Source organism: Podarcis vaucheri (genome assembly GCF_965113315.1).
Source record: "Podarcis vaucheri genome assembly, chromosome: 5".
Taxonomy (NCBI): domain Eukaryota; kingdom Metazoa; phylum Chordata; class Lepidosauria; order Squamata; family Lacertidae; genus Podarcis; species Podarcis vaucheri.
The window spans coordinates 102,614,247-102,641,361 of record NC_138763.1 but is presented as its reverse complement, the minus strand read 5'-3'; the positions used below and the strand labels follow the sequence as shown (position 1 = coordinate 102,641,361).

Below are 27,115 nucleotides of genomic sequence, written 5' to 3'. Positions count from 1 at the left end.
AAATATTTACGTAAATGCAATCCAAATCCAGCCTGCCCTAAGACTGGGCTTGGATGAGAGTGGATGAGGCTTGAATCTCCCCTCTGGCCAAAAGCTCACCGGGTGACCTCTCTGGTTAGCTTCTCTCTCTCTCTCTCTCTCTCTCTCTCTCTCTCTCTCTCTCTCTCTGCCTAGCCTACTTAAAAGGAGTGATGTGAGAATAAAATAAGCCCATGTTTACCACTATGATTAAGTATCTGAAATATAATGGGAGAGCCCAACAGGACAATGACAATAATCCACCAACAGCATACAAATCAATATGGCTAACCTGATCCAAAACACCCACCTACCTCACCCACACACGAAAACAAAGATCATCACAGCCAATCACAAGCAAACAATCACACCCTAGGCCAACCCCAACCTCTATCACCACCAAAGGAACACAAGCGAACAACACAAGCAGCACTGACACCAAACTCTACATACATTAAACATAATAGAAACACCGCCACCCAACCCCACCCCTATCCATCTTCCCTCTCTCCACCCCCCTTTCTTTTTTCTTTCTTTTTCTTCTTCTTCTCCCCCTAATGCCTCAACAAATGAAACGGATTTGGAAAAATGTTACATAAAAAACACACACGAGGCACTACACTTCTGTAAAACAAGAAAATCCTTAATAAAATATTGAAATATAATGGGAGCAATCTAATACCTGCTTCACATTTGCTGCTTTTCTGTATGTCAGTTTAACCCACATTCAAAGGTGAAATACAAATACAGTACACAGTATACACCGCATATACACAGCGGTTCTGAGTTGTATCTATAACCGGACTTTGCTGGCTGAGCAGCTAACAAATGCACCAAATAAAGAAATAAATCACCACTGTGGATGTCTGAAAACAAGCAAATGACATTTGCATGTTGACAACCCCAGATGAAATTTGTGACGGTCCAAATACTTAAAGGATGCACCAGTGAACACTGACAGCCACATAAGCTTTTGAGGGCTGTCCCAACAAATGAAGACAAACACCAGGGAATGCCAACGTTCACAAAATTTGCCTGAGATTGCCAATTTTCAGGTATGAATGTTGATATTTGCCACATTTTGAATACTCAAAGCATTGAGTGGTAAAGCAGCTTCCACTACACCCTTGGCAGGGGAGGGTAATTGCTGAGCTGAGTGATGCCCTGAAATTTCACCTTGATAGCAAAGGGATGGAAGGATTCCGTGAGATTGGCAGAAGGTTGACTGAAACTGCTGAAATGCTGGAGGCAGGGTTTTCAGAAGTATGAAAGGGTAGCAGAGAAAGAATGACAGTGTTGGCTCTGAGAAGGAAGGCTCAAGGAGGATACAAGCACCTTTCTAAATAACCAGCGGTGGTCAGTGGGTGTAGTAGTCCCTGCTCCTTTCTAAGACAAATTTTGTGGCTTGGATGCAAGGGCCAAGAGAAGAATGAAAGCAAGGGTGTGCTGCTTAATAGCACATGAACAGAAACTAATGACTTGGGAATGGCTCCTCTGTTTAATCAGCAATATGCACATGAAAAACACATATACAGTAGTACCTCGGGTTACAGACGCTTCAGGTTACAGATGCTTCAGGTTACAGACTCTGCTAACCCAAAAATAGTACCTCGGGTTAAGAACTTTGCTTCAGGATGAGAACAGAAATTGCGCAGTGGCGGCACAGCGGCAGTGGGAGGCCCCATTAGGTAAAGTGGTGCTTTAGGTTAAGAACAGTTTCAGGTTTAGAACAGACCTCCAGAACGAATTAAGTTCTTAACCACAGGTACCATTGTACATATTTTACAACACTGCATTAACAGAGTAGCCAGGAACCACAGTCCTAAGTCCAACTGACAGGTATGTGTATGTAACTCTTTTATTTAAAAGCATATGCAAAGGGAAGGGAGAGTTGGCTACAGACATTTCTATTTTGGAAGCAGAGTTCCTCATTGATTCTTACGGGAAGTTCTACTTAATAATCAATGGAACAATTTAGCCCAGGATGTGAAGAGAGCTTCACTTGCCATTTCCTGACCTTATAAGCAAAAAGTCACTAGTGCATGGTGTGTGGGTAAATGTGTTGTATAAATATTCAGACCACTGTAAATACAGGGCCTTTATTCAGGAAGCAGTGAAGCTAGATGCTTAGAACAGAATGCATTTTGGGTTCTTTCATTTCACCCACGTGGCTCTGTGGTCTGATCCACTCCATCCCTACAGCTGCTTTTCACCGTGGAAACTTACTGCTGGAATTCCCTCCCCATCCCAGATATTTATCACAATTTTTTTTGTCTAAAACCAAAGTAAATCCTTACCTTTCCTTTTTAGATAAGACACAGTGTGCTTCATTACTGGTGGGATTAATTCACCTTTGTTTTTAGCTTTGAGACTGTTGGAGGAAAGAAAAACAAATCTGAACAAGTTTTCTCACAGGGTTTCCATACCATTTTCTTACAGGGACAGCTCATATTTGAATCAACTGATTACTGCAGCATTGTGTCCTGTGTGAATAAGCCATCTCAAATAAATTACAAATGAATGAAAATTCAAAGCATTTCCAAGCACCATGCTGCTCAATGGAGTCTGTTCACACGCTCAGCTGTGATTCAGCAAGCGATGAGTAATCAAACTATAACCCAGCTCACCACTGAAACGCTCCTGATCTGTTCTGTAGTATCCAGATACCAGGAACATTTCTGTAGTTAACTAATCTTGTATTCCACAGGGGCCCATAATGGTCTTTCCAAGAAAGCAAATCTTTATTACCACCTTGCGGTAAAAAAGAATGAATAGGAAGGAAAGGGGTTTTTATCCAGTGTGGCATATGAATTGTGGCAGTCCTAGATGAAGACAGAGGTAAGCCCTCTCATCAGTGATGGATTTCTGTGGCTGATACAAACCTGCAAAACAGCATCTGTTTTCTGGTTCTTTAAAATAAAAAGAAATTTGGTTCTGTATAAGGAATGCAGGGGCAGATCTACCCTGAAACTAATGAAGCTTAAGCTTCAGCGCCCCTCATCCCGGATGGGCCCCAGAAGTGACTTTATTCCAAGTTGTTTACATATTTTGGGTCCAGTAGACCCAGTTAGTTGCATGACTCAATTTGATAGGTTCCTCAGCAGATAAGTCCATGTGGAAAGGATGCTTTCAGGATCTGGCAATGGGGCATCAAAGCCAGGAACCCAATGCAAACACAGTCTGAAATCCAGTTAGGCCAGACCAGTTCCAAAGTCAGCTGGGGGTTGGTCCACACATAATTAACAAAATATACTAGTGTAAAAATGATTTTGCCTCACATACAAATGCATGGGATTTCTCATTCCTATAGATTGTATTCTACAGATTACTGAATGATTTCATTCAGTATGTAGTCATTTCACAATAATTAAGAACAGGCTTCCTTATCCTTCCTTTCTTTAACGTCTCAAAAATAAATCTGTTTCTGAGAAACTGTAGACCATGAATGTTCTGAGTTCTCTGTTGTAATGTAGGCACTCATAACTGAAGGAGTTTTAAGCATTGTGAGGAAGAGAGACTGAGAAAGAGAACAAAGAACACAGCAGCAAGAGTACTTATCGCAAAGCATTGGGAGACCCAAGATCTACCCACTTTGGAAGAATGGCAGATGAAGGTGATAGACTATATGGGACTGGCTGAAATGAATGGCAGAATCTGTGACCAGGGGAAAGAGACGGTGGAAGAAGATTGGAAGAAATTTAAAGTTTATCTTAAGAAACATTGCAAAATTAATGAATGCTAAAATGTCGTGGTTCTAGGGGGGAAAAAAGGAGACTACAGCTGTAAAAGATTAAGTAAAAGAAAAGAATAAGGGAAAATTTGATAAAACTAAGTGTTAGGATTTGCTGAAATAATTTTGGAAATTGGGATGTAGAAAGGGGAGGTATGGGGAAGTCGGCGAAGTAAGGTTTAAGAAAAAGGGATATGAAATTATACATGTTTGTTTGTGTGTTTGTTTGTTTGTATTGTGTATTGTTTGTGTTTATAAAAACTGTGAAAAACCAATAAAAATTTTATTAAAAAAGAGAAAGAGAACAAAGAGAAAAATTTTATTAAAAAAAAGAGAAAGAGAACAAAGAAACTCATCCAGATTGAGTAAAAAGAAAACTCCTTTTTTTCAATAACACGTGAAAGAAATTGTGTGGCTTACTATTGGAGGCTGACACCAAACTGCTGGGTTGGAAGAGGGGGTCTTGGTGGAGGGATCTTCACTGCAGTAAGTGGCTTTTTCTTTTGTTTAGTCCGAAGATTTTCATCATGTCTAGTAGAGAAAAGTACACATAATATTCAAGAATGATGTTTGAATCATTCATGTTTCTCAAGAAAAACTTACAAAGGCGTATAACAAGTTCTAGAAGTTCAATCACATTGAAATCTTAATTTCAGACTGTAATCTCTTCACAGAATATTAAAACATAAAATATCAACAAAATGTACCACTTGCTATTCTCAATTCCCCACTTGCTGGAGTACACTTCATCTTATTCGATAGCTGACATCACTTGGTATTCTATTGTATTGCACCAATAAGGAATACCGTAACATTACTGTTTATCTTCAGGTTAGGGTTTTATTTTTTGTTTAAAGAACATATTTTAAGGAATATTTGTGAGACACACCTTAGATTAGGGCTGCCATATTTCAAAAGTGAAAATCTGGACACCAAAGTTGTTGAGCTTTTTTGATTTTAATCTCAACAAAAAACAAAAAATGAAACTTCTGACATGGGTTGCCATACGTCCAGATTTTCCTGGACATTGAAGTGATTCCTGCCCAGACACTTGTTTCTGAGGGCCGAATCCCAGTTATGTCTGGGAAATTCTGTACGTTTGGTAACCCTACATTAGATGAGATTAACCACCTAAAGCATGCAAAGGTGCAGCCATATTGTGTCTACATGGATTCAAGGCCTAGGTGAACTCTGCTAGAACACTTTTCTCATGGGTACATCAGGTCTAAATAATGTTTTTGTTTTACAGTGGTACCTCGGGTTACATACGCTTCAGGTTACAGACTCCGCTAACCCAGAAATAGTACCTTGGGTTAAGAACTTTGCTTCAGGATGAGAACAGAAATCGTGCTCCGGTGGCGCGGCAGCAGCAGGAGGCCCCATTAGTTAAAGTGGTGCTTCAGGTTAAGAACAGTTTCAGGTTAAGAACGGACCTCCAGAACGAATTAAGTACTTAACCCGAGGTACCACTGTAGTTTGAAAGCTGCAACACTAATGCTGGAATCTTGGTTCTCGCAATGACCTTGAGGAGGGAGAGTGTTGTATTTTGCCTGTTTATTTTGACATCCATTGCCCTGAGCTCTTTTAAAGGGGGGAAGATCTATAAATATTTTGAGTCAATAAAAATAAAAACAAAAAAGTAAATAAATGCCTTTAGCCCTTTAAGATCATGAGAAAGAGAGAACCAGGAATGCAACAGCACAACAGTGTCCTGCGTGTGTCCTGCCCTCCCTCTTTTCTGTCATTAAAGCTACACAAGAGTAAGATGAGAAAGAATTTGAGAAGAGCCCTGCTAGATCAGACAAAAGCCGCATCTCCTCCATCACCCTGTACGCAGGGTGACCCACCAGCTGCCCACAAGCAGGATATGATGAGCACAACAGTCCTCTCCCTGCTGGTGCTCTTCAGGAACTGATATTCAGAAGCACATTGCCATTGATCCTGGAGGTAAGGACTAGAGGCCACTGATAGCCCCCATCCTTTAAAAGCCATCCTGGTTGTCCACCATAACCACATCTTGCAGGAGCAAATTCCTTTGTTTAACTAGGCTTAACTAGTCAGCTTGTGCATCTTGGTTCAGAGGCTTCCAGTGCTGGATTAAACCCTGTGGAGGCCCCAAGGCAGGCAAAATCTCGGGGCGGGGGGCTGCCAAATTATCTCCAGATATATTTTTGTAATTTTCTGTCAAGATCAAATCAATATTCTTTGGCTCTTTTGTCACAGGGCCCCTAAAATGCTGGTGCCTACTCTGGCCAACCCGGCACTGGAGGCTTCTAACAACAATACGTTCTAACTCTCCTCCAAATGCAGTACCATGGCAGCTGCAACTGCAATTCTTAGCACTCTTTGACTCTATTCCTCTGACCTTATGCCCTTCATACACCTCACACTTTTGAACATCAAGAAGAGTGAACCTCTAGACTGCACACGGCTCTCTCATTTCCTCAGTTGTGGGAGGTCAGCTTCTGGGCAGAAAACCTGGGAAGGTGACCACTGTGCAAGGCTGGACCAAAGGGCCATATTATACACCGCCATTGTTTAAGTGGACAGCTAAGATACTGTACACATACATTTGAATATTTAAAGTCGTAACAACAAGCATGCATGCGCACACTTGTATTTACAAATACACTTAGCATACATAGACACAACGCTTGCTAGGGAACCAGATTGGCAGCCTCTGTTTGCAAAACAGCTGAGTTAAAATCGTAATTCTGTCACTTTTACAAGATGGAAGTATAACTCCTCCTGTACATTAACTGCATGGTTATTTATTAAGCAGGGAGGCATATATGAACGTTTAATTGTTATATATTTACATACTGGTGTACAAAAACCCATTTATATAACAGTGATGCAGCACCAGTACATTTTGTCTTATTTTATTGCTATGGCTAGTGGCTGATGCAAATAAAGATTCTTCTGATCTGATCTGCAACACCAGCTTCTCTCAGTCAACCAAAGCATGTAAAATACTGTCACGAAGCATTTTATAGCTACTTCCCTCATCTGGAGAGTCAAAGTACTTTAAGGAAAATAACAGTGGCTGCAACTGGGAGTTCTGGTGACATGAGAATTGCTGGAACACTCCACTGGTAATCTATTGAGGCTTCTGGCCTTTATGGCTGGATAGGCTTGAAAGTGTGAGTAATCCCTGCTGAAAAACCAGAAGTCAGAGAAGAAGCTGGTTGCCCGTGGTTTCATGCAGGGGCTTCGTGTGCTCTGCCAACTCCCCTACAAGGAAAAGTTGCTGCATTTTGGACTTTTTAGTTTAGAGAGAAGACAAGTCAGAGGTGACAGGATAGAAGTTTATAAAACTATACATGGCATAGTGAGAGTGGTTAGAGAAAAGTCATTAGCATTAGAACTTGTGAAGCCGATGGCCAGGAGATTCAGGACAGATAAAATAAAGTATTTCTTCACACAGTGCAGTGTTGAACTAATGGAAGACAAGGCTGTCCACAGCTACTAGCCATGATGGCAATGTTCTGCCTCCAGGGTCAGAACCATTATACGTCTGAGCACCAGTTGCTAGCGATTGCTCATGCCCTGTTTGTGGGCACCCCACAGGCATCCATCTGGTCAGCCATTGCAAGAATAGGATGCTGGACTAAATGGGCTGGATCCAGCAGGCTCGTCTTACATTCATATCTTATCACAATGAAGTAAAATAAGTAAAGTAGGAACACATTTTGTCAGTTCACATAATTTGAAGAAGTTGCAAAAACCAGCTTTTCTCGGTGCACAGTTTGGATTACTGGAGGCAGAATTTCCTTATCCTTTTCAACGCAGAATAAATACAGCCCAAATGATATTCTGGTCCACGTCTAACCCCTGCAGATACCTATTTACTTTCTCTGTGGTGAATCATTCAACATTTCTTAGGTGTTATTACTGGTGACAATGCACTTTGTACGATAACATGTAGCCAAGAATAGATCGGGTATATCAAACATTTAATCAGACAGAAATTTAGTGAAGTTGTCTGAAAAAGGAAAACAATATAATATAAGACCTCCCCCCCTTTTTAAAAGAAGAACCTTAAGGACTGTTTTGAACGTGTTACATACCGAATAACTTCTTGAGGGATCTTAAGTTGGTCGTATTTAAGATGGTCTCTCAGGTCACTCAGGTAATTCAGATAGATTACCTTTTTTCCAAACTTGTGACTAAAAATATAAGAAAATTTATACAAACACAGGAATTAGGAATATTTCCTGAAAATGTTACTTTAATATTATGAAACCTGAATGTCAATGTGAGTGCCGAAAGTGGACTATGATTAAAGCAGCCAAGGCACAAGATGCATTCATTTTCATTTGATCAAACATAAACATACCATGCTTGAGTCCAATTTGAATAAAAATGACTGTCTTCCATCCTAATGTAACTGCTATTTGCATAGATATAGAAACCATTGTTTTGAGAGGGAAACAAAAACCTTTATTTTAATGCAGCATTAAAAATGTATGGAAAGAGTATGTTCTGTTAAGCTTTCTGTGTCAATAGTTAAGTGGAAAAAATAGACCTTATTGCTGCAAAGCAATTTGTGCCTTGCTTTATATGGAAAGATTAAATTGCATGGCAGCAGCTTCCATAGGTCCAATTCTTCACTGCCTTGACAGAATGGAAACCGCCTTCCTGCTCCTGCTAATATCTGGATGTAGGTGTCAGTGCTGGTTGTGTAGTTTCCATTCTGCTGCAGCTCGGATTCCAATGAAAACCAATTAATGTTGCTATTATTAGGATATTCCACACTATTCTTTTCAATGCAAAGGAAACCCAATGCAAATTAGGGGGGAGGGGAATTACCAATTATATATCATTTGTGGAATGAAAACAGCAATGAATACCAACTGTATTCACTGGATTGTGTGCCAGATGCATGATGAATAAGTAAACACTGGGAATTTCCACTCCCATTTCCATTGGAATTCTCTGACAATCCCACATGTGTTGCAGGAATAATTTGATGTTGTTGTTTTTCTGGCGAGAACTTTGATCCCTAGAAAGGGCTACACTTCCCAAGCAGAAATGATCTTATCTGCCCCTTCCACATGGTTCCTGCAGTCAGAGAGGGAATGGGATAGAAGCTTGGAAGCTTTTCCCGTACAGTGGTACCTCAGGTTACATACGCTTCAGGTTACATACTCTTCTAACCCAGAAATAGTACCTCGGGTTAAGAACTTTGCTTCAGGATGAGAACAGAAATTGTGCTCCGGCGGCGCGGCGGCAGCAGGAGGCCCCATTAGCTAAAGTGATGCTTCAGGTTAAGAACAGTTTCACGTTAAGTTTGGACCTCTGGAATGAATTAAGTACTTAACCTGAGGTACCACTGTATTGCTGCGATAACATACGCTACAGACGAACTTGATGCAGCACAACACAGTCTTCTCTCTTTTTTAAAGATCGTGTCAGAAGCAGTTCATCCAGTATTCAACGGGACTGAGCTGAAATTGTTCCAAGAAAGATGATTAAGGGTCTGGAAACCAAGCCTTCTGAGGAACAGTTGAGAGAGTTGGGTGTGTTTAGTTTGGGAAAGAGGAGACTGACAGGAGATATGGCAGCCATCTTCAAATATCTCAAGGGCTGTCACATGGAAGATGGAGCAAGCTTGTTTTCTCCTGCTCCAGAGGCTAGGACCTGAACTAATGGCTTCAAATTTCAAGAAAGGAGATTCCGACTCAACACCAGGAAGAACTTTCCGACAGTAAGAACTATTCTACAGTGGAACAGAGTCCCTTGGAAGGTGGTGGACTCTTCTTCCTTGGAGGTTTTCAAGCAGAGGTTGGATGGCCATCTGTCATGAATGCTTTAGCAGAGATTGCTGTATTGCAGGGGTTTGGACAAGATGACTCTTGTGGTGCCTTCCAACTCTACGATTCTATGATACTGGGATGATTCACATCAAAATTTGAGAAAATGTTTGCCTATTGGTTTCCATTACATTCACTCAGGATAATAATAGCCTCAGCACTTCACTCCTGTATGGTGTGTGCTCACTAACTAGACATTTACTCACTGATATTTGGGGCCTGTAAATCAGCAGAATTGGCTCCCACTGCTTTTGGGATCAATATCCCAAATTATCATGATGCTTTGTCCCTCCCACAGTTGTCCCTATGCGCACGGGACTCTGCGGCTGGCAGTCTGTGCAAGAGCATTTCACACAGGGAAGCACAAATCTCTTTGTCTCTTGAACTACACGTCCTAGATTAACAGCACACTCTCCCTTTTGTAGAGAAGGATTTGGGCCAGAAACTCACTGTTCAAAATACTGATCATTCTGTTCAAACTCAGCTTCTGATTGGCTCCAGCAGACTTTACAAGATCCAAACACTATGAACATAGGATAGGATATCCATAAACATAATCAAGCATGATCTAGAACTTAATGGTAATGGGGGTAAAGTCTCAGATCTCTGGGCCCCAGAGAGAGTACCCTTTCATGTATCCCTTACTTAGACCCTGAAAATAAGACACAAATTGGACTAACATACTGTTAATATTATTCCCATTTCTGTAAATTATTCTGCAGAATAACATTGAAAGTCCAGCTCTCCATGCGCCAGCACCCTCTAGTGGAAGACAGCAGAAATTTTAATTAACAGAAATTAATTAACTCAAAGAGTTGGCTTCTGCTGTCAAGGAAGTACTTTTACAGAATTAACACACTTGATCCTCAATGTGTACAAACCTAGTTAGGCCTTCCAGGATGCTCTTCCATGATAAAATGAAGCATTTATGCCAGCCTATTAGCGAATTCCAAAAGAAAAACACACACGAACAACCAAAAACAGATTGCGTTACCCATGGAAGCAGTGCCTTAAATAATTTGCTCTTCACCTCAGGAGGGCTTCCTGTTCTGCAGAATCTGCTACCTTGACATTAACGTTTTATGGTTTTGCTGCTTTCTAATGGCATGAAACCCAGCCCTTTCACTCTCTCCCTGATTGGAAAAAGCCAACTTCAAGGATGGGGTGGAGATAAACATGAGTGTTTCCAATCGCTACTTCTGGAAAAGGCACCCGACACCTACTCCTACCCCCATGAACCTCTAAACTATTCTTCCTCTCAGCTTGAAACAGAAGAAAGCAAGCACTTCTTTTCAGGCGCCTTGTAAGTTCTTGGATTTGGAAACTTCTTGAACATTAAACACACACACATACACAAATCTTCTCTGAATCTCAGCCCACCAGCTGCAATCTAAGGGAGGGGACTTTTAGCAAAAGGAGCTCTGAAGATGAAAAGAACTCCACTAGATCCCATATGTACCTAAGCACCACACTAATGGAGAGGATCTGGACCAGAGTGGTCCATGTTTTCATACCAAGTGGGCTGCAAGAGTACTTTGACATGGGACCTGCGGGCCACACACTGCCTTGTTGTGTGGGAGGAGAAGTCATTACCTGATGCCCCAGGGCTTTGGGAAGGAGGTGCAAGGCTCTGGCAGGGTCCTAGAGCCCTCTCCCCCCCCCCAGCTAGGAAAGTGCTAACTAGGCTTTGGGAAGGAGGCAGGTGTACTCTAGGATGCTGGGAAGTTAAGTCTTATGAACTTACTGAGATTTGGTTCCATCAACACATGTTTAGGATCAGACAGCAAGTAACAGAGGAGAAAGTATCTGACATCAACACAGTGAGCACAATGGAACAGAGTGGGAAGAGTGAGAACTCTGAACACAGTAGACAGCAAAGTTAAGAGGAAACATAAAATAAAATAATTTCACGTACTCATGCCAAGTCCTCATCACCCATAATATATTTCATTGGCAGGCTCCCCAAGTATTTTTACCTTGTGATTTCTATAACACAGATGTTTCTAGAAATCGCAAACTACCCTTCAGCTAAGCACAAAATTGTCTTCAGCAAACCAATATGTACCTGATTAGAGGTTTAAAAATGTTCCAAATAATTTTTATGAAATTGGTTGGATGTACAATGTAGAGCGCTTTCAGATTTTTCTTATACCTGCAGAAAAGAAAATTAAATTGTTAGGAGACTTCTGAACGTTACACGCTGTAGTGGAGTGGAGCTGCAATTGAATGTGGGGGGAGTTTTTATTACTGGAACATTATACAGTATTCATTTCAAGTACATCTAATTCAGAGGAATTGAATGTAAAATGAAAAGAAGAAATGGTCAGTCCTGATGGAACTGAAGTAGGTGAAGATTATACAGCGATTACATTACAAACCAGTATCTGAATTGTTTTGTGGGTATAATAATGGTGGGAAAAATCTCTCTAAATGGAAAAAAGTGTGTGGGAAATGGAGAAAGAAAAAAGGTAGCAAGAAGGGAGAAGATCTTTAGAAATTCAAGAGATGGAAACCATTATTTGATTCCAATTTCTGTTATTCATTCATTAAAAAAGAAAGTTTCACACTGAAATGAATTTCCAACTTAATCATTTTCCTTTAAGTATTTTACTTCGCATTCTTAAAGATACCCGGAATATGGCATTGACCATAATGATATATGATCAGCACAGCCCCTGGTGGAAGCAGTTAAGTCTCTCAAGACCTTTCTTTATAGTAACATGTTGGGGGCAGCCAGAGGAGCTCATTAGGATGCGCACACATCCATATGAGGAGCACCAAGGCAAAAGCAAGTTTAACAAGTGCCCTTCCTTGCCCTGCCCAGTGCTGCTACTATTTCCCAGAGTATTTTTAAACCAAGTTCATAGTAGCCACAGGGGTTGCTGGGTGGGCTGGGTGCACCCCCACCCTGAATATCCTTTGTTTTACACCTCTTCTGTGTAGACCTGTCACTCCTGAGCTATGCAAGATGTACTAACAGTTGAGCTGTGGGTGGTTGGAGGCAGGAAAAATTAGGTTAAATCTGTTATTGATGTGGTGCTATGCCAGTGCGAAATATTTCCAGGACTTTGTAGCACTGCAAGGCAAATCCAAAGGAGTGAATGGTGGTCGGGATTCTAATAACAGGTGCAGGTTGCCTTAGAGTTTGACCGATTTGCCAGGCATATGGAGCTTCCTGCCTGTTCGCTACGGACAGGGACAAACAGGTGAATTTCTTGCAGAAGTGAAAACATCACTATGGGATCCAGCAGCTTGCACTCCATCAACCCAGGGAGACTAAAGAAAGCAATTCTCCCTCTCCTCACAATGCTATTTCTATCCCGTGCAACAACTGTAAAGTCAGAATGCTTCTGATATGCCAAAAGCCTGGTAAATATTGTTAATCCGTTTTAAATCATGCCACCCTAATCATATAGGACAAAGTTCATCTAGATCTCCTCCCTTCTGTGAATGAGTGCCACAGGCCTTTCTGCAAAGGCAGCTTAAGCTCTAGGTTATTGTGATGACAAAAATAGGAAGACCAAATATGTGCTATGACATGCCCTAGGAAGGGGCGGGCAGGATGGAAATGCAATCAATTTTTAATTAAAAGTGGGAAAAACCTGGCCAAACTATGCCTTTATAATGGTGATTTTTTAATTTTTATTTTAAAAAAGCATAATTTAGAAAACATACTTCCTGTCAAATTCTTTGTAGGCGCTTTGTAACCAGCTCAGAGAGGGCTTGTTCTTACTGTTCAGTCCATAGTGAAAGTAGACCACGGTGTAATCATTTTCCACATACTGGTCCAGTGCATACTTTAAATATCTGGAATAAAAGCAGGATAGAACACACCAATAAATACACTGTATTTTCACTGTGGTTTGGCCTGATCCATACTATTTTCATGAGATGCTCAAGCCCAAACATTGAATATCCCCCATAGGACTTGCTAGTATTAAAAGCTTGTTCAGAGATCATTCAAATACAAAGAAAGAGCATAATTCAATGATGAAGTGAATGATGCTTGATTTTACGGCTGATGATTGGAAGGCTATAATGGATGTAGCCCCCACCCTGCCCTGCCTGTTGACACATGAGTGAAAATAAGAAAAGACTTACTCTAATAACCGTCTGTGATTAAGTTGATAGGAAGGAGGCAAACGGCAGCAACTGAAAGCAATCACTTTTCTCCCCAAATTATCATCACCTGGTAAACCAACAAGAGTTTAGTTATCAGGGTGATAATTTCACTCTAAATGCACATGTTTTAAATGCAAAGCTTTACATACTGGAGGACAAAAGTTTAATAGGAGGATGTAAGATAAATTGAGAGTGGATCAGCAATTATTAAAAACAAGCTGTTGTGGGGAGCTACTTCTCCCCAAATATCATGCAGGTAACCATGTTCACAAATGGGGCTTCTGGGCTGCACTGACACAAAACCACTTGTTGCTAGAGCTTCTGAATCTATTGGTGGGCCCCTGCACTCCCAGCCATGCTTTGCTCCTCCTTTGGGGTGGGATGAGGAGAGGGAGAGGGGAGAAAAAAGGAAATGAAAGAAGTGAGAGGTGGTTTCTCCCAATGCCTGCCCTATAGGAGCAGGGGCGGGCATTTGGAGAGGATCCCTAACTTGGGGGGAGGGGGGAGAGAGAGAGAAGCTAGCAGGACAAACTGTGTTCAATAATCAATACAGGACACAGCATTTTACACTGAAATATAGGAATATACCGTACAATACAGGATGAGTGGCAACCCTACATCTGAATATAGATAGATAGATAGATTCTTTATTGTCATTACACAAGTGCAACATTGCACAAAGTGCAACGAAATTGGATGCCATCCCTTAAAACAACAAAAGCAAGACAACAACAACAACCAAACAAACCACATTCCAGCCACACCCACACCACACCCATCAAACTCCCAGGTCACACTAACGAGTTACAGCATTCAAAAGGGCCACAGCTCTTGGATAGAAACTGTTTTTCAGTCTATTTGTCTTTGACTTGTTGTTTCTATATCTTCTGCCAGAAGGCAGTAGTGCAAACAGACAGTGTCCCGGGTGAGATGAATCCTGCAGGATGTTATTTGCTTTCCTAAGACAACGGGAACCGTACAGTTCTTCCAAAGATGGGAGAGGATGACCAATAATCCTTTGGGCTGTGGTTATGACCTTCTGGAGCACCTTCCTCTCCCTAGCTGTACAACTGGAGAACCAAGCACAAATACAGTATGTAAGAATGCTCTCTATGGAGCCTCGGTAGAAGGACACCAGCAGTCTCTCACTCAGATTGTTCTTCTTTAAAAGTCTGAGGAAATAAATTCTCTGCTGGGCCTTCTTCACCAGAGCAGTGGTATGTGCGCTCCAAGTCATGCCCTGATCGATAGCTACTCCCAAAAACCTGAATTCCGCCACCCTCTCCACCCGTTCCCCGTTGATATACAAGGGCTGAATGTCCGCCTTTTTTTTCCTGTAATCCACCACCAATTCCTTGGTCTTAGCCGTATTAAGAGCCAGATTGTTCTCTCCACACCAAACTGAATATCTGAGCAAGGGTTGATGAACCAGTAAGATTGCTGACTTACACACGCGTAAGCTGAGAAACCTTCAATAGGATCTTTAGCCCACTCCTCTGTGTGTGAACAACTTGAGATGCTCTCCTCTGTTTTCACACTTGCATAAGCCAAAATATATACATACATAAACACATGAATGAACAGCTGAACCTCAAAATAAGGGACTGGTCCTGCCAAAGCTTCTCTCAGTACTCACACTGTGGGCAGGGACGGAGGGGGTGTGACAAAATACCGTGGGGCCTGCAGTGCACCCAAGTCACGCATGTCTCCTGGGAAGGCCACTCAGTGCGCTTCATGGCTGAGGGATTTGAACCCTGGTCTCCCAAGTCCCAGCCTGACACTTGGACTGGAAGCAAGATGCCAGAGATCAGTCCAAGTGAGGGGCTGATCTGGTCACCCATTTGCTTTTCCTTCTATTTGCAGGCTTCTGTTTTTGCCCTAATCCTCCAAAGACTGTATTTCTTTATTATGGGTTAAATAACTTAAAGCAGAAAAATGAAATGATTTGCAAATACAAAGAAGATGCCAAAGAGGTTTTCAGCAAACATACCTACAAGGTGAAGTATATTATGTCTGGCCACATCATAATATGGGTGTGTTGGGCTTACTTCAGCATCACCATTTGACACAGCGGCAAATGATACCAGGGTCCCTTCAAGATCTGCATTTTCTGCCTCATCTTTCCTTAATTCTGAAGCAAAAAACATATTTAGGTACATTTACAAAAAACAACAACAACCCAGTAACTCAGGACCAAAGAATTAAAAAAAAATACTGTTCTTTATTAATAAAAAGGTAAAGGTACCCCTGCCCAAACGGGCCAGTCTTGCCAGACTCTGGGGTTTGTGCGCCCATCTCACATTTATTGGCCGGGGGCCAGCGCTGTCCGGAGACACTTCCGGGTCACGTGGCCAGCGTGACAACGCTGCTCTGGCGAGCCAGAGCCGCACACGGAACGCCGTTTACCTTCCCGCTGGTAAGCGGTACCTATTTATCTACTTGCCCCCGGGGGTGCTTTCGAACTGCTAGGTTGGCAGGCGCTGGGACCGAGCAGCTGCAAAGTACTTCTTGTCCAGATTCCTGTTTGCTGGCAAGCAAATCCATCTGGGCAGCTCACAACTGGGGCTTGAAGGCTGCCACTCTCCCTTGCTGGGGTTTCCAGTATTGACAGGTCTGTGACCACTGCTAGATGGTGAAATTGCCCACTCCCCCTTTAAAGCCATATAAGCCAATGACAATCACTGCGTTTTTATGGCAGTGAATTTCCAGTTTGGGGTTTTTAATTTTGTCTATTTTACTTTTTTTTAATTTATAAAATTTCTATACTGCCCTCATTCAAAGATCAAAGGGCAGTTTACAATACAAAACACAAAAATACATACAAGAATAACAAACAAAACCAATAACCCTCCCACACACAGCTATTTGTTTTTATTGATTCCGTGTTCTTACAACAGTTATCCAAAATGCCTACGTATTTGTTATAAAACACTACTGTTTGATGTTGCGATAGCTCAGTCTGTAGCACATGAGACTGGTGCATGAGTGCATGGTTTGAGTCCATGTTGGACAGACGATTTCTGCAGTGCAGGGAGGTTGATTAGATGACCCTTGTGGTCTCTTCCCACCCTGCAATTCTAAATCTATGCTGCATTGCATTGAATATGGCACTAATGAACCCGTGCTGATATGAACAGCTGAAGGGGGTGGAGCTGTAAGATGTATCAGGAGTGGGGCAGGGGACTACTTCACGCTAGTAATGGGAACACATATTTATTGAGATTTTCAAAATGTGTTCCTGGAGTTCCCTAGAAACTCATTAAGGATTTCTTCTCAATGAGAAGGCTAGCTGCTCTGAAAAACAACAGTCTGCAACTGCCTATCTCTGTACCGTGTGGCCACAGGAGAGAAATGGTGAACCCCAGAGTTCAGTCCATGGCCCTACAAACTGGCTACACCTGGTGTAGGAATCAACAATGTGAGTAGAGTGGACTGGATATATTTTCTTAAGACGACAGCTTCCAATATATTTTCCCACAATGAGGGAAAGCCTTCCTGGAGAGAGAAACCACTGAAAACTGCTCCTTTAACATAGCATTATAATAGGAATGTGTACAAATTAATGGAAAACATTGATGGCACAGTTGTTACTGTGGAGATTTTCTGCATATCTGGTGAACAGGCCCTCTAAAAATTTTTTGAAGGAGATGGTTAAGCACTAACAGCACTAATGCTATTGGCACATCACATTTATTAGAAAGTTTAAAGAGCAGTGTAACGATCCTGGATAACAAATTAATCATTAACTTTTAATTAATAATTCATATAATTATTAATACAGCAATAGTTAACTATAACAATGCCAATTTTCACATTGCATAAAGCATAAGCCATAGCACTTATGTTAAAAGTGACATATTTTAATAGCAAGGAAGAAACAGTTTTATACAGACACTATTTTGTAAAGTTAAAATGTAAAAATGATCAGGCATTAACTCTAATGGAAATCTACTCATATTAAATATTAGCTTATGTCATCATTTATCAAAGTGAATAGGCAATGCTTACTTAATGGACCGCTAAACACTGTTAGTATGTTTAAAAAGTAAGAATTATATTACTTCCGCGTCACATTAAGCATCCCTCTAGTCCAGCAGCCAACCAGATGCTTCTGGAAGTTCATGAGCAGGGCAAGGATGTGATGGCAACCTGCTGCTACTTGTTCCAGGCATCCAAGCACTCAAAGGTATACTGCTTCCAACTACAGAGGATTGTTCTTACACGCAATGATTTGTGTGCAATTTCCTCCCTTTTATGTATAAGTGGTGAGGTGCAATTTATGTTTTCTGAATAAACAGGGTTTTCAAAAGTCAAATTTCTGTATTATTATATGTTAGAATTGATTCCCCCCCCCCAAAAAATGATGGGCCCCCTAATGAGTTGGCCATATGGTTATGTTCATTGGAACATCTTCAAAAGATAACACACAATCAGGAGGTCTCTAGCCTCATTCAATACTTGTCTGTTTAGAGTAATGACTCCCATTTGTGCCACAATATGTGATGATAGCATTATTCCAATAGCCTAGAATTTCACTGGGAACACATGCCAATAATTCATTTAAACTGTGTGTATTAAACTAACCTTCAACCTTAATAGCTTTTGATAATAAGGTACATGCCAGTGCAGCGGTTGTAACTCAAAAATATTACACTATCCTGGCAAAAGTTTTTCACTTAGGGAAGAATGTCTTCTAAATCATCTGGAAATATATAGAAGATACCACTTGATGGGCAGTAATAGATCTATCTATAATTTACCTATTTCAGCTAACTTTTCAAAATCAATTTCTGACATGCCTTCCATATACAAAGCTATCCAATGCAGGCAATGTTGTCTTCTAGTTCTTCAGTCCTTGAGCAACCCTAAAAAAACAAATTATTATTAGAATCAGAGAGAAGGAGAAAAGCTTCACCAGAGCATATTTTTAGGGCTCAGTTCCAGAGACATCTTGTTGCAGCTGTGCTAGGCACTCAGCATTGCATGACCTTTCTGCAAGTTTCTCTTGTAATAAAAAGAAGGCACCTATCTGATTATTTCTTATTAAATTCATCAAACACCTTTCCAAGAGTGGGCAGATCAGTATGGATCTTCAGGAAACTGTCTGAGTGGTCTGTAGTGGATAAGCAACTGTTTCCAGCTCACAATGCTTTTAGCAGTGGTGATGAGAAAAAGCATTATTTTTTTTCTCTCTCTCTCTGCTAAATTGGGCTGCTGGAAACTGGGGCAGGAGAAGAGAAGAGAAGAGAAGAGAAGAGAAGAGAAGAGTTGAGTTGAGTTGAGTTCTGGTGTTGCAAGGAAACTCCTGGGCTGACAATGGGCTCTGAAGCAACTTGTTCTTCCATTCTATGTCTCCCTTCCTGATCCACTTGGTGTAACTCAGAATTCTAGTGGGAAAACAAAATAGATTCTGCAATCCTAAAGTCTGCCCAGTCCTGATGTACATAAAAATACCATTAAAACCCTAACCTGCAGCAAAAAGAGAGCAGGTATGGGAACAGCAGAAAAATCAAATATCTAGATCACAGCCCAAAGTGGACTTAAAACAGAAATGTTCTTGCTTGCCTCCTTGTAGCGGGATGACCAAAGCTAGGCAAATGGGAGGTTAGTTTTGCCTACCCACATGGGAATGGACTCTGGAAGACTCCGGAAGTAGGTCTTTTCCTCAGCACCAAATTGACCCTGTGTGAGTTATAAGCAACAGGCAGACAGGCAGGCAGAAGCTCTTGGGAGGCAGAGCCCCCTTTCTGAATAACTGCCCCCACCCACTCTGCCCCACCAAAGGTCTAGGTAAGCAAATCCTTCAGCCTAAGTTTATTTCCCAGATTTTCTAAACAGTGCCAGAATGCCCCTGCAAAAAAATCAGAAACAAGTTAAAACACGAAGGGAGATGGAATCATGAAAAGAGAACATCTGCCCAGTTTTCAGCATATTGTTCCTGAGGGGCTCCAATTAGAAAGTTTCCATTTACAAGAAAAAATTACTGTAGCACCCTAGGAAATTAATTTACCCCTGACCATAGCATTCTCTGTTCCTAAGAGATAACATAATCTCCTTAATAGCATTTGACGCCAAGTATTACTGTTTATAGTGAACTGCCAGAATTAACTCTTCCTCAATGCCTAATGAAGGGAAATGTTCCACAATAAAAATTTGGAAACCTTCTACAATAAAGCCCAATTTGTATCATTCATGAGTGCTACCTTTTGACAGCCTAGAAAGATTGTTGCCATGTAGGCATTAAAAAAAATAAAACTGCAAACACAACAGTTAAAAAAAAGAAAAGAACCTGCATCAATGGATAGATGAAACAAAGCCAAAGGATTCCTTGCAATGTTTGTTAACTCTTTGATGCTTTCCCTTTGTTCCTCTGGCTGTCAGCTACACCTCTTATTTAAATGTAAAGCAGAAAGCTATTGATCTGGATCTTTAAAAGGGAGGGAGATGCCCATCTCCACATGCATCTGCCCTCCACCAAAAACTCTTTGTTTCTTCTGAGATGCAACATGAAATATCAGGCTACTTTAATATGCAAAGTACATTTTGCATTCTTTAACATCTTGAGAGAAGCTAAAGTTTCAGAGAACTTTTTTTTAAAGATAAAAATATCAATATTAAATGAAACCTGCATGCTTACTATAAGGTACCAAGAAGAGTAAAATGCAGCCAGTAACAGTTGGGAGAGAGCAAAAGAGCTTGCATGCCATTTTTATGAATTCTCTAATTAATGTCTAGGTTTCCTGTGCTGTGATCCTCTGCCCCCCGTGGCAGTTTATTTCCTGAGGAAAAATCCAAAAAATATCACATCATCAATCATCAATCCTAAAAAAGTTCAACAACTTCAATCCTAAAAAAAGGTTAACAACTTGGGTCAGCCCCTTTCACTTCAGCAAATCTGGCCCTCTTTGAAAAAAGTTTGGACACCAGTGCTCTAGATCTCCCACTCAAAGGTTAGGCAGAGAAGAGAGAAAGACAGCTCTGGCAGGTCTCTCTCTGCCCCATGGAAACCTCTGTGACACTTGCCTCGCTGGCACTGGAGCTCTGGCATCAGTCGTCCCTGTAACCTCACTTCTCACACTGAGGGAACACCCAGAAGGCTCTCAGAGCTGGACCTCAGAGTCTGGGACCAATAACATGCTCCTTTAGGTATGCAGGGCCAAACCATTAGGGGTGTTAAAGGTCAGCACCAGCATTTGGAATTGTGCTTGGAAACATACTGGGAGCCAGTGAAGATCCTTTGCTATATGGTCCCAGCGGTGTTCGGTCACCAATTCCGGCTTAGATGTAGTTTCCGGGTCACCTTCAAAGGTAGCCCCACGTAGAGCGCATTGCTGTAGTCCAAGCAGGAGATAACCAGAGCATGAACCACTCTGGCGAGACAGAGCCCAGGCAGGGAGGGTCTCAGCCTGCAAACCAGATGGAACTGGTAAACAGCTGCCCTGGACACAGAATTGACCTGCGCCTCCATGGACTGCTGTGAGTCCAGAATGACTCCCAGGCTGAGCACCTGTTCCTTCAGGGGCACAGTTACCCTATTCAGGACCAGGGAGTCCTCCACACCTGCCCACCCGCTGTTCCCTCAGGTTTCTGAGGTGTGCAACCAGGTGCCCCCATGACAGGCTTCCTCATCGAGGCTGGAGCTGCGGGGAACCAAGCCACGCCTGGGCCTTCGAGGCTGGCACTGAGCTTCTTTCTCCTTGTGGTCAGCAAAGGGGCCTGGGCCAGTTGAGAGGGAGGGAGGGAGAGCTCAAGCGACCGCCATTTTACGCAGACTCCTGCCATATTCTCAGGATATGCTGAGGGAGCAGAGAAGGGGCAGCTCTGCAACTCTGCACCATCCTTCATCATCCCTCCCCTGGCGCCACCAGCCAGTCACCCCTGCACAGGTCAGCAGGCACCGGGGTTCTCCAGGCTGTGTGGGGGCAAAGAAGGGACCCTAAGAGAAGCTTCTCCTGAGTAGAAGGGAGTGGGCAGGGAGAAATAGGGGGAGAGTGGGAGGCTACCTGGTGCCCAGCTAGTTCTTGCAGGGTGGGAGCTTGGATCAACAAAAGAGGCAGATGGCAGCGAGGAGCTGGCGGCGTGCTTCTCCTGGCCATTAACCACTCTGCACGGCAGGTGCTCCTAGTCCCATGGAGTAGAGGGAAGCAAGGAGGGGCCCCATAACTCGTGCAGCCCTGCTCGCTGCCCGCCCTCTCCTACTAGGGGCTCAAGCTGCCTCATTGTCCATGTGGCAGTGCCATTCATTGGCCACGAGACGCCGCCAGGGTGGGGTGGGACAAGTTGAGGAGGAAGGAGCAGGGCAGCCGCCAATGCCAATGTGGCTGCCCAGTGTGTGCCTCTCCCCCAGCTGCCTAGTCCACCAGGGGGTGCAACACGTGCCCCACCCTGGCAGCCAGCAACCCACACTATGCCCTGATGTATAGGCGTAGTCAAGGGAGGGCAGGGGGCAACTCCCCTCCCCCAGATCAAGTAAAATAGAAATAACTAACTGACCAATCATGTTGGTTCTGCCCCCCAACAAAAGTCTTGCCCCCCATGCCCATGCCCTGATGCCAGGTGTGGGTTGGGCATGGATCCCAGGGGACAGAACAAGGTGTAGCCTCCTCAGTCCTCTGATACACCCTCCCCTTGGAGGGTGGTTATTTTCCCTCTAGGTGGGGCTGATGGCAGCTATAGTTCAACATCTGGAGGACACTAGGTTTTGAAGGTATATGTACCAATTGCTTCAAGGTCCTATTGATTTATATGAAGAGTTAACTATATGCTTACATTTCTTCTGTTGAAATCAGTGGGATTTAAGTGCTTACCTTTGACTTTTGAGGACCCTTTATTATTATTTTAAAAGCAGAAATTTCACATTACACCAGAGAAAGATAACAGGTTTCTTTCCTTTTTTTAAAAAAAAAAAAAATTGTTCTTTAAAAGCATCATGTTAGATATTTTGTGGATTCTAAGCTTTGGCTTTTGGTGATAAGATACAGGACAGAGAGGGGCACACAGAAAGGTTAATTTCTGAGATGGAATGAGATGCAGCCTTGGGAAAGTCAATATGAAAGCAAGACAGACGAGCTTTTGTGTGCTATCATTCCAGGTTACACACTGATCAGACAGAGCAGATATTTTGGAAACCAATTTTCTCCCAGTCTCATTCATTCAACATTTGAGTTGAGAGAGAGAGAGAGAGAGAGAGAGAGAGAGAGAGAGAGAGAGAATGTTGTTTTATTTTCAAGAAATATATACTATCCAGAGCCAAGGAAGAAATCTAGCTTGGGCATTGATATTTCAGAGTTTAAACTCAAGCAGTAAGAGACACCATCCTGAAATACCTTCTGAATTATTCTACACTGAAACAAGGGCTTCTTAAAGTTACATTAATATCCCTCCAGGATGGTGTACACCTAGAGACACATTTTCCTTAATGCTTGAGGTAGAGACACATACTGAAAGAGTGTGAAGCTAATGTACCACAGTGTCCCAATGCAAGCACACTCTAACGCATGGGTAGGCAAACTAAGGCCCAGGGGCCGGATCCAGCCCAATCAGCTTCTCAATCCGGCCCGCGGACGGTCCGGGAATCAGCGTGTTTTTACCTGAGCAGAATGTGTGCTTTTATTTAAAATGCATCTCTGAGTTCTTTGTGGGGCATGCCTGGTGTTTTGACATGAGTAGAATGTGTGCTTGTATTGAAAATGCACCTCCAGGTTCTTTGTGGTGCATAGGAATTCGTTCATTAATTTTTTTCAAAATATAGTCCGGCCCCCCCACAAGGTCTGAGGGACAGTGGACCGGCCCCCTGCAGAAAAAGTTTGCTGAGCCCTACTAAAGTCATATCATATTATTGTTGTTGTTATTACTATTATTCTAAAGTTGAAAATGGAAAGATTGAGGGACGGCATCATGGTATCACAACAAATGACCAATAGGAACAGCCAATTAAAAAACAACAATTTTAGTCACTGCTCACAGGCTATATACTTTTTTATTATTCGTTCTTATTCCTCATTTCTGCTGACATAAAGTCTTTTATGCTACAAACTGTGATTTTATAACATTAGTTTATGTGGACCACCCAGAAAACAATAGTACTGAGCAGTCTTATATAAACATAGTAAATAAATAATAATATAAACAATGTATTGTATTAAAAATGGAATATGTGAAGTGGTCTTCATAGAGAAAAACAACAGTTCAAAGATGAACTGAAGGTGATGGCATTAACTCTCCCAAGGGCTCCTCAAAGCATCCTAATAATGGGGGGGGGTGAGGGAGAGAAAGGAGGTGGGGAAAGTCTTAGGCAACTCATTCTATCAACTGTTTACTCTCTGGTTCAGACTGGGAGACTCCTCATACTTTACCCTCTGATGCACTTTGAAAAGTAAGAGAGCTGCAGGCTACTATTTCAGTTGTTCTGTCATGTTGTCATGTGTCTCCTAATGGTGCAGCAATAAAACTGCTAGCACCTTTGCAAAGCTAAGCAGGGTCCAGAATCGTTTCAAACTGGATGGGATTCCTGGGATTAGATTAGATGTCCCTTGAGGTCCTTTCCAACTCTATGAATCTAGTCGAGCTCACAAAAGTTAGCAGTGTACTAGTCATTTTTGGCACACAGACACTCCAGCAACTTTCAAAACCATCTCTGCCTTGTCATCTAGAAGCAATTTTATTTGCCACAGGCAACCAGGATAGTAGTTACTGGTACTACCTGGCCTGCTCTATTCTAGTTTGAGTCTGCAGAGTTGTGGATAAAAACAGTTGCCTCTTCACACTTCTGAAAGGTGATCCCTCCTGGTCACAAGACCAAGTATCAGTGCCACTTTTATTTTTATTTCACTAAGTTTTTGGGTCATGTGAACGGGCTCTTAAATAAGTCCAAATGGTGGCTGGATTACAGCCAGAGCTTGGCATAAAACAGACAGCAAAATCTTATATTTGCTTGAAGCAGTGCATGTGTTTATTGGGTAAGGATGATTAGCTGTTAATCACAATAAACATTAATGATCAACCGTTTTATGAAATCTGCTTTCTATTAAATTAACTAACTGTAAAAGGAAGCAACAACAAAGAATTATGTTAGGCTAAATCCACACTCAAGCAGAGATTATATCCCAAGAGTATAATGCTTTGGATCTTAGACTGAAATATATTTTAAGATGGCAGCTTTAATTGAATTAAGCTGGCAAGCTAGTGGACAACAGTCTGGAGTGTAGTAACTACATATTTTTAACTGCAAGAATGATCCACAGGGAATCATTCAGCTCAAATAAATTAGCTCTTCATAAAGAATATTAATATATTAAATAACACAGGCTTGAGTTTCTTAAGCATAGCACACAATAGCAGCAAAGAAACACAGAGCAAATGAGACAACAATGGCAATCGGCACATTGAAACAATCCGGATTCCCACATCAACAAGGGCATGGAAAGGTTCACCCAGTTCCCAGTGCACCCTATGAGATGAATGACATGTGGGTGGGAACAGGCACTTTGGTCCAGGGCTACAAATTACCCACAACATAGTGTGACTAGAGCTAGATCAAGACCCTTACCTTTATTTCAATCAAGTGCTGTTTAAAAAGGTAAAATGATTCTAAAATTGTGGAAAGACCTTCATGCAGCTTGCCTGCTCAGGATAAGAACCAAAGAAAGCCAGTGTGCAAAGTCACAGTGTTTCCTCTGGGTTTCCTATGACCTTCACCAAGCTATGCAGATAGAAAATTTAAGTACCAAAATGGAAGAAGTGAACTGAAGCAGAAACACACAACTCAACCCAACCAAGAAGAAACTAGTACTGATCTTAACAGGACTTCAAGTATGTGTAGGAATCTAGTTTTAATGAGATAACAAACACAATAAAACTTCAACCAGCTGTTCAGTCAAAAAGCAGGAAATGTTTGTCAGCACCACACAGGCACCATGTAAAGCTGTTGTGTTGCAGAGAACAGGGAAGAAAACGCAAACACAGTGGAGTCATTCTTTTAGTAAACTGAAGTAAAGGGTACAAAATAAGGGTTTCCCACTTGCTCGTAAGCATGAGGAGAGGGCAGGGGGGTACTTGCCCTCCAAATCTCCTCTGGGGTGTCAGCTACCCAAGGACATTTTTAATCTGCTTTCTTTCCAAGTCCTTAGAGGAAATCCTGCTGGACAGGTAGAGAGGGGTGTGTGTGTTTGTGTGTGTATATATGTGTGGAAAGCATACATGGTTAGAGGTTGTGTGTGGAAAGCATACATGGTTAGAGGTTAAGCACATTCCTTGCACACACCCCTTGCACTTCCTATGCAAATACCCATCCCACCCTTGCAGTTGTCTGATGTGCACACACCTCCCACTGTCACTCCTTCCCTCTCCTTCATCTTACACAGTACAGGAGATGAAGGTTTGAGAATACCTTATTTGCTCCATTAATTATGAAAAATCTAAAATGTTAGTTTTCGAAAGAAGCTTCTCCCGGTCTAAATGGGTGCTGGATGGCCATAACCTTGAACAGATCAAATACTTCAGTTATCTAGGGCTCACACTCCATCATACAGGATCTTGGAAGCACCACTGGCAAACCCCCCTTCAAAAGACGGAGATCACAAAGCTAGCCATACTCAGATTCTTTTTCACAAAGGGCAGCAAATATGTTCCAGCAGCCTTAAGGGTTTTCAACACAAAACCCGTTTCCCAACTCCTGTACGCTGCAAATGTCTGGCATAATGGGGACCTGCCAAAGCTAGATGGCTTTCAGGCAAAATTTCTACGATCTCTGCTGCAAGTACCCAACTGTGTCCCCAGCTCCATACTTCTGTTAGAAGCTGGTGAATGCCCAATTTCAACTAAAGCGTGGTGGGCTGCCCTAAAACACCGGCTCAGGATTTCAGTGTTTGATCTAGGGAAGGGTTTGTACCAACACCTGACCAGCAAATGGCAGAAAACCAAGGCTAAAAAAGCCACCTCTATTGGTCCGTCACCCCCCCAACTGTATTAGCTGGGTTATGAAGGCGCCCAAAAGATGTTAAAGCAAAGATTATGGGATAATGCACACAGTGACTTGCGATCTCAATCACACGCAGTCTGTAGTCCACTGGCAGTAGCAGTACAATATGGGCATGTCTTCAAGTTAACATATTTAAAACCTGACAGTACCAAACTATCGAAGGCTTTCCACCAAAGCCAGACTAAACGTCTTTCCTTCTGCAGTGTTGGATGGCAGGTTGAGAGAGTTCCCTTCCAGGACAGACTTTGCTCGTGTGCTCAAGACATCGATTCCATAAAACATATTTTGTTGCACTGTGCAAAATATGAGCAAGCCAGGGCTGAACTGATAATACCCTTGCTGGTACCTTTCCCAGGAAAATCAGAGGCTCACTATGTCAGGTTCCTATTGGAAGACCAGACAAATGCTAGAACATTAGCAGCGGCAAAGTTTTTATTGGTGGTTGCAAGA

At 42.2% G+C, this 27,115-nt stretch overlaps 1 protein-coding gene across 3 annotated transcripts in view; it reads right to left on the bottom strand.

The window, feature by feature from the left end:
• LOC309532651 (rho GTPase-activating protein 8-like) overlaps nt 1-27,115 on the bottom strand; it is a 41,083-nt gene that overhangs the window by 11,122 nt on the left and 2,846 nt on the right. For all 3 annotated transcript variants that reach the window (XM_082223232.1, XM_082223230.1, XM_082223231.1), the window contains exons 2-9: nt 18,447-18,551; nt 15,677-15,817; nt 13,666-13,753; nt 13,240-13,371; nt 11,630-11,716; nt 7,819-7,917; nt 4,169-4,279; nt 2,316-2,389 (exon numbers count right to left, since the gene is read on the bottom strand). In XM_082223232.1, the coding sequence (XP_082079358.1) occupies nt 2,316-2,389; nt 4,169-4,279; nt 7,819-7,917; nt 11,630-11,716; nt 13,240-13,371; nt 13,666-13,753; nt 15,677-15,817; nt 18,447-18,492 (778 nt within the window). In that variant the 5' untranslated portion in view covers nt 18,493-18,551. The remainder of the gene's footprint in view (nt 1-2,315; nt 2,390-4,168; nt 4,280-7,818; nt 7,918-11,629; nt 11,717-13,239; nt 13,372-13,665; nt 13,754-15,676; nt 15,818-18,446; nt 18,552-27,115) is intronic.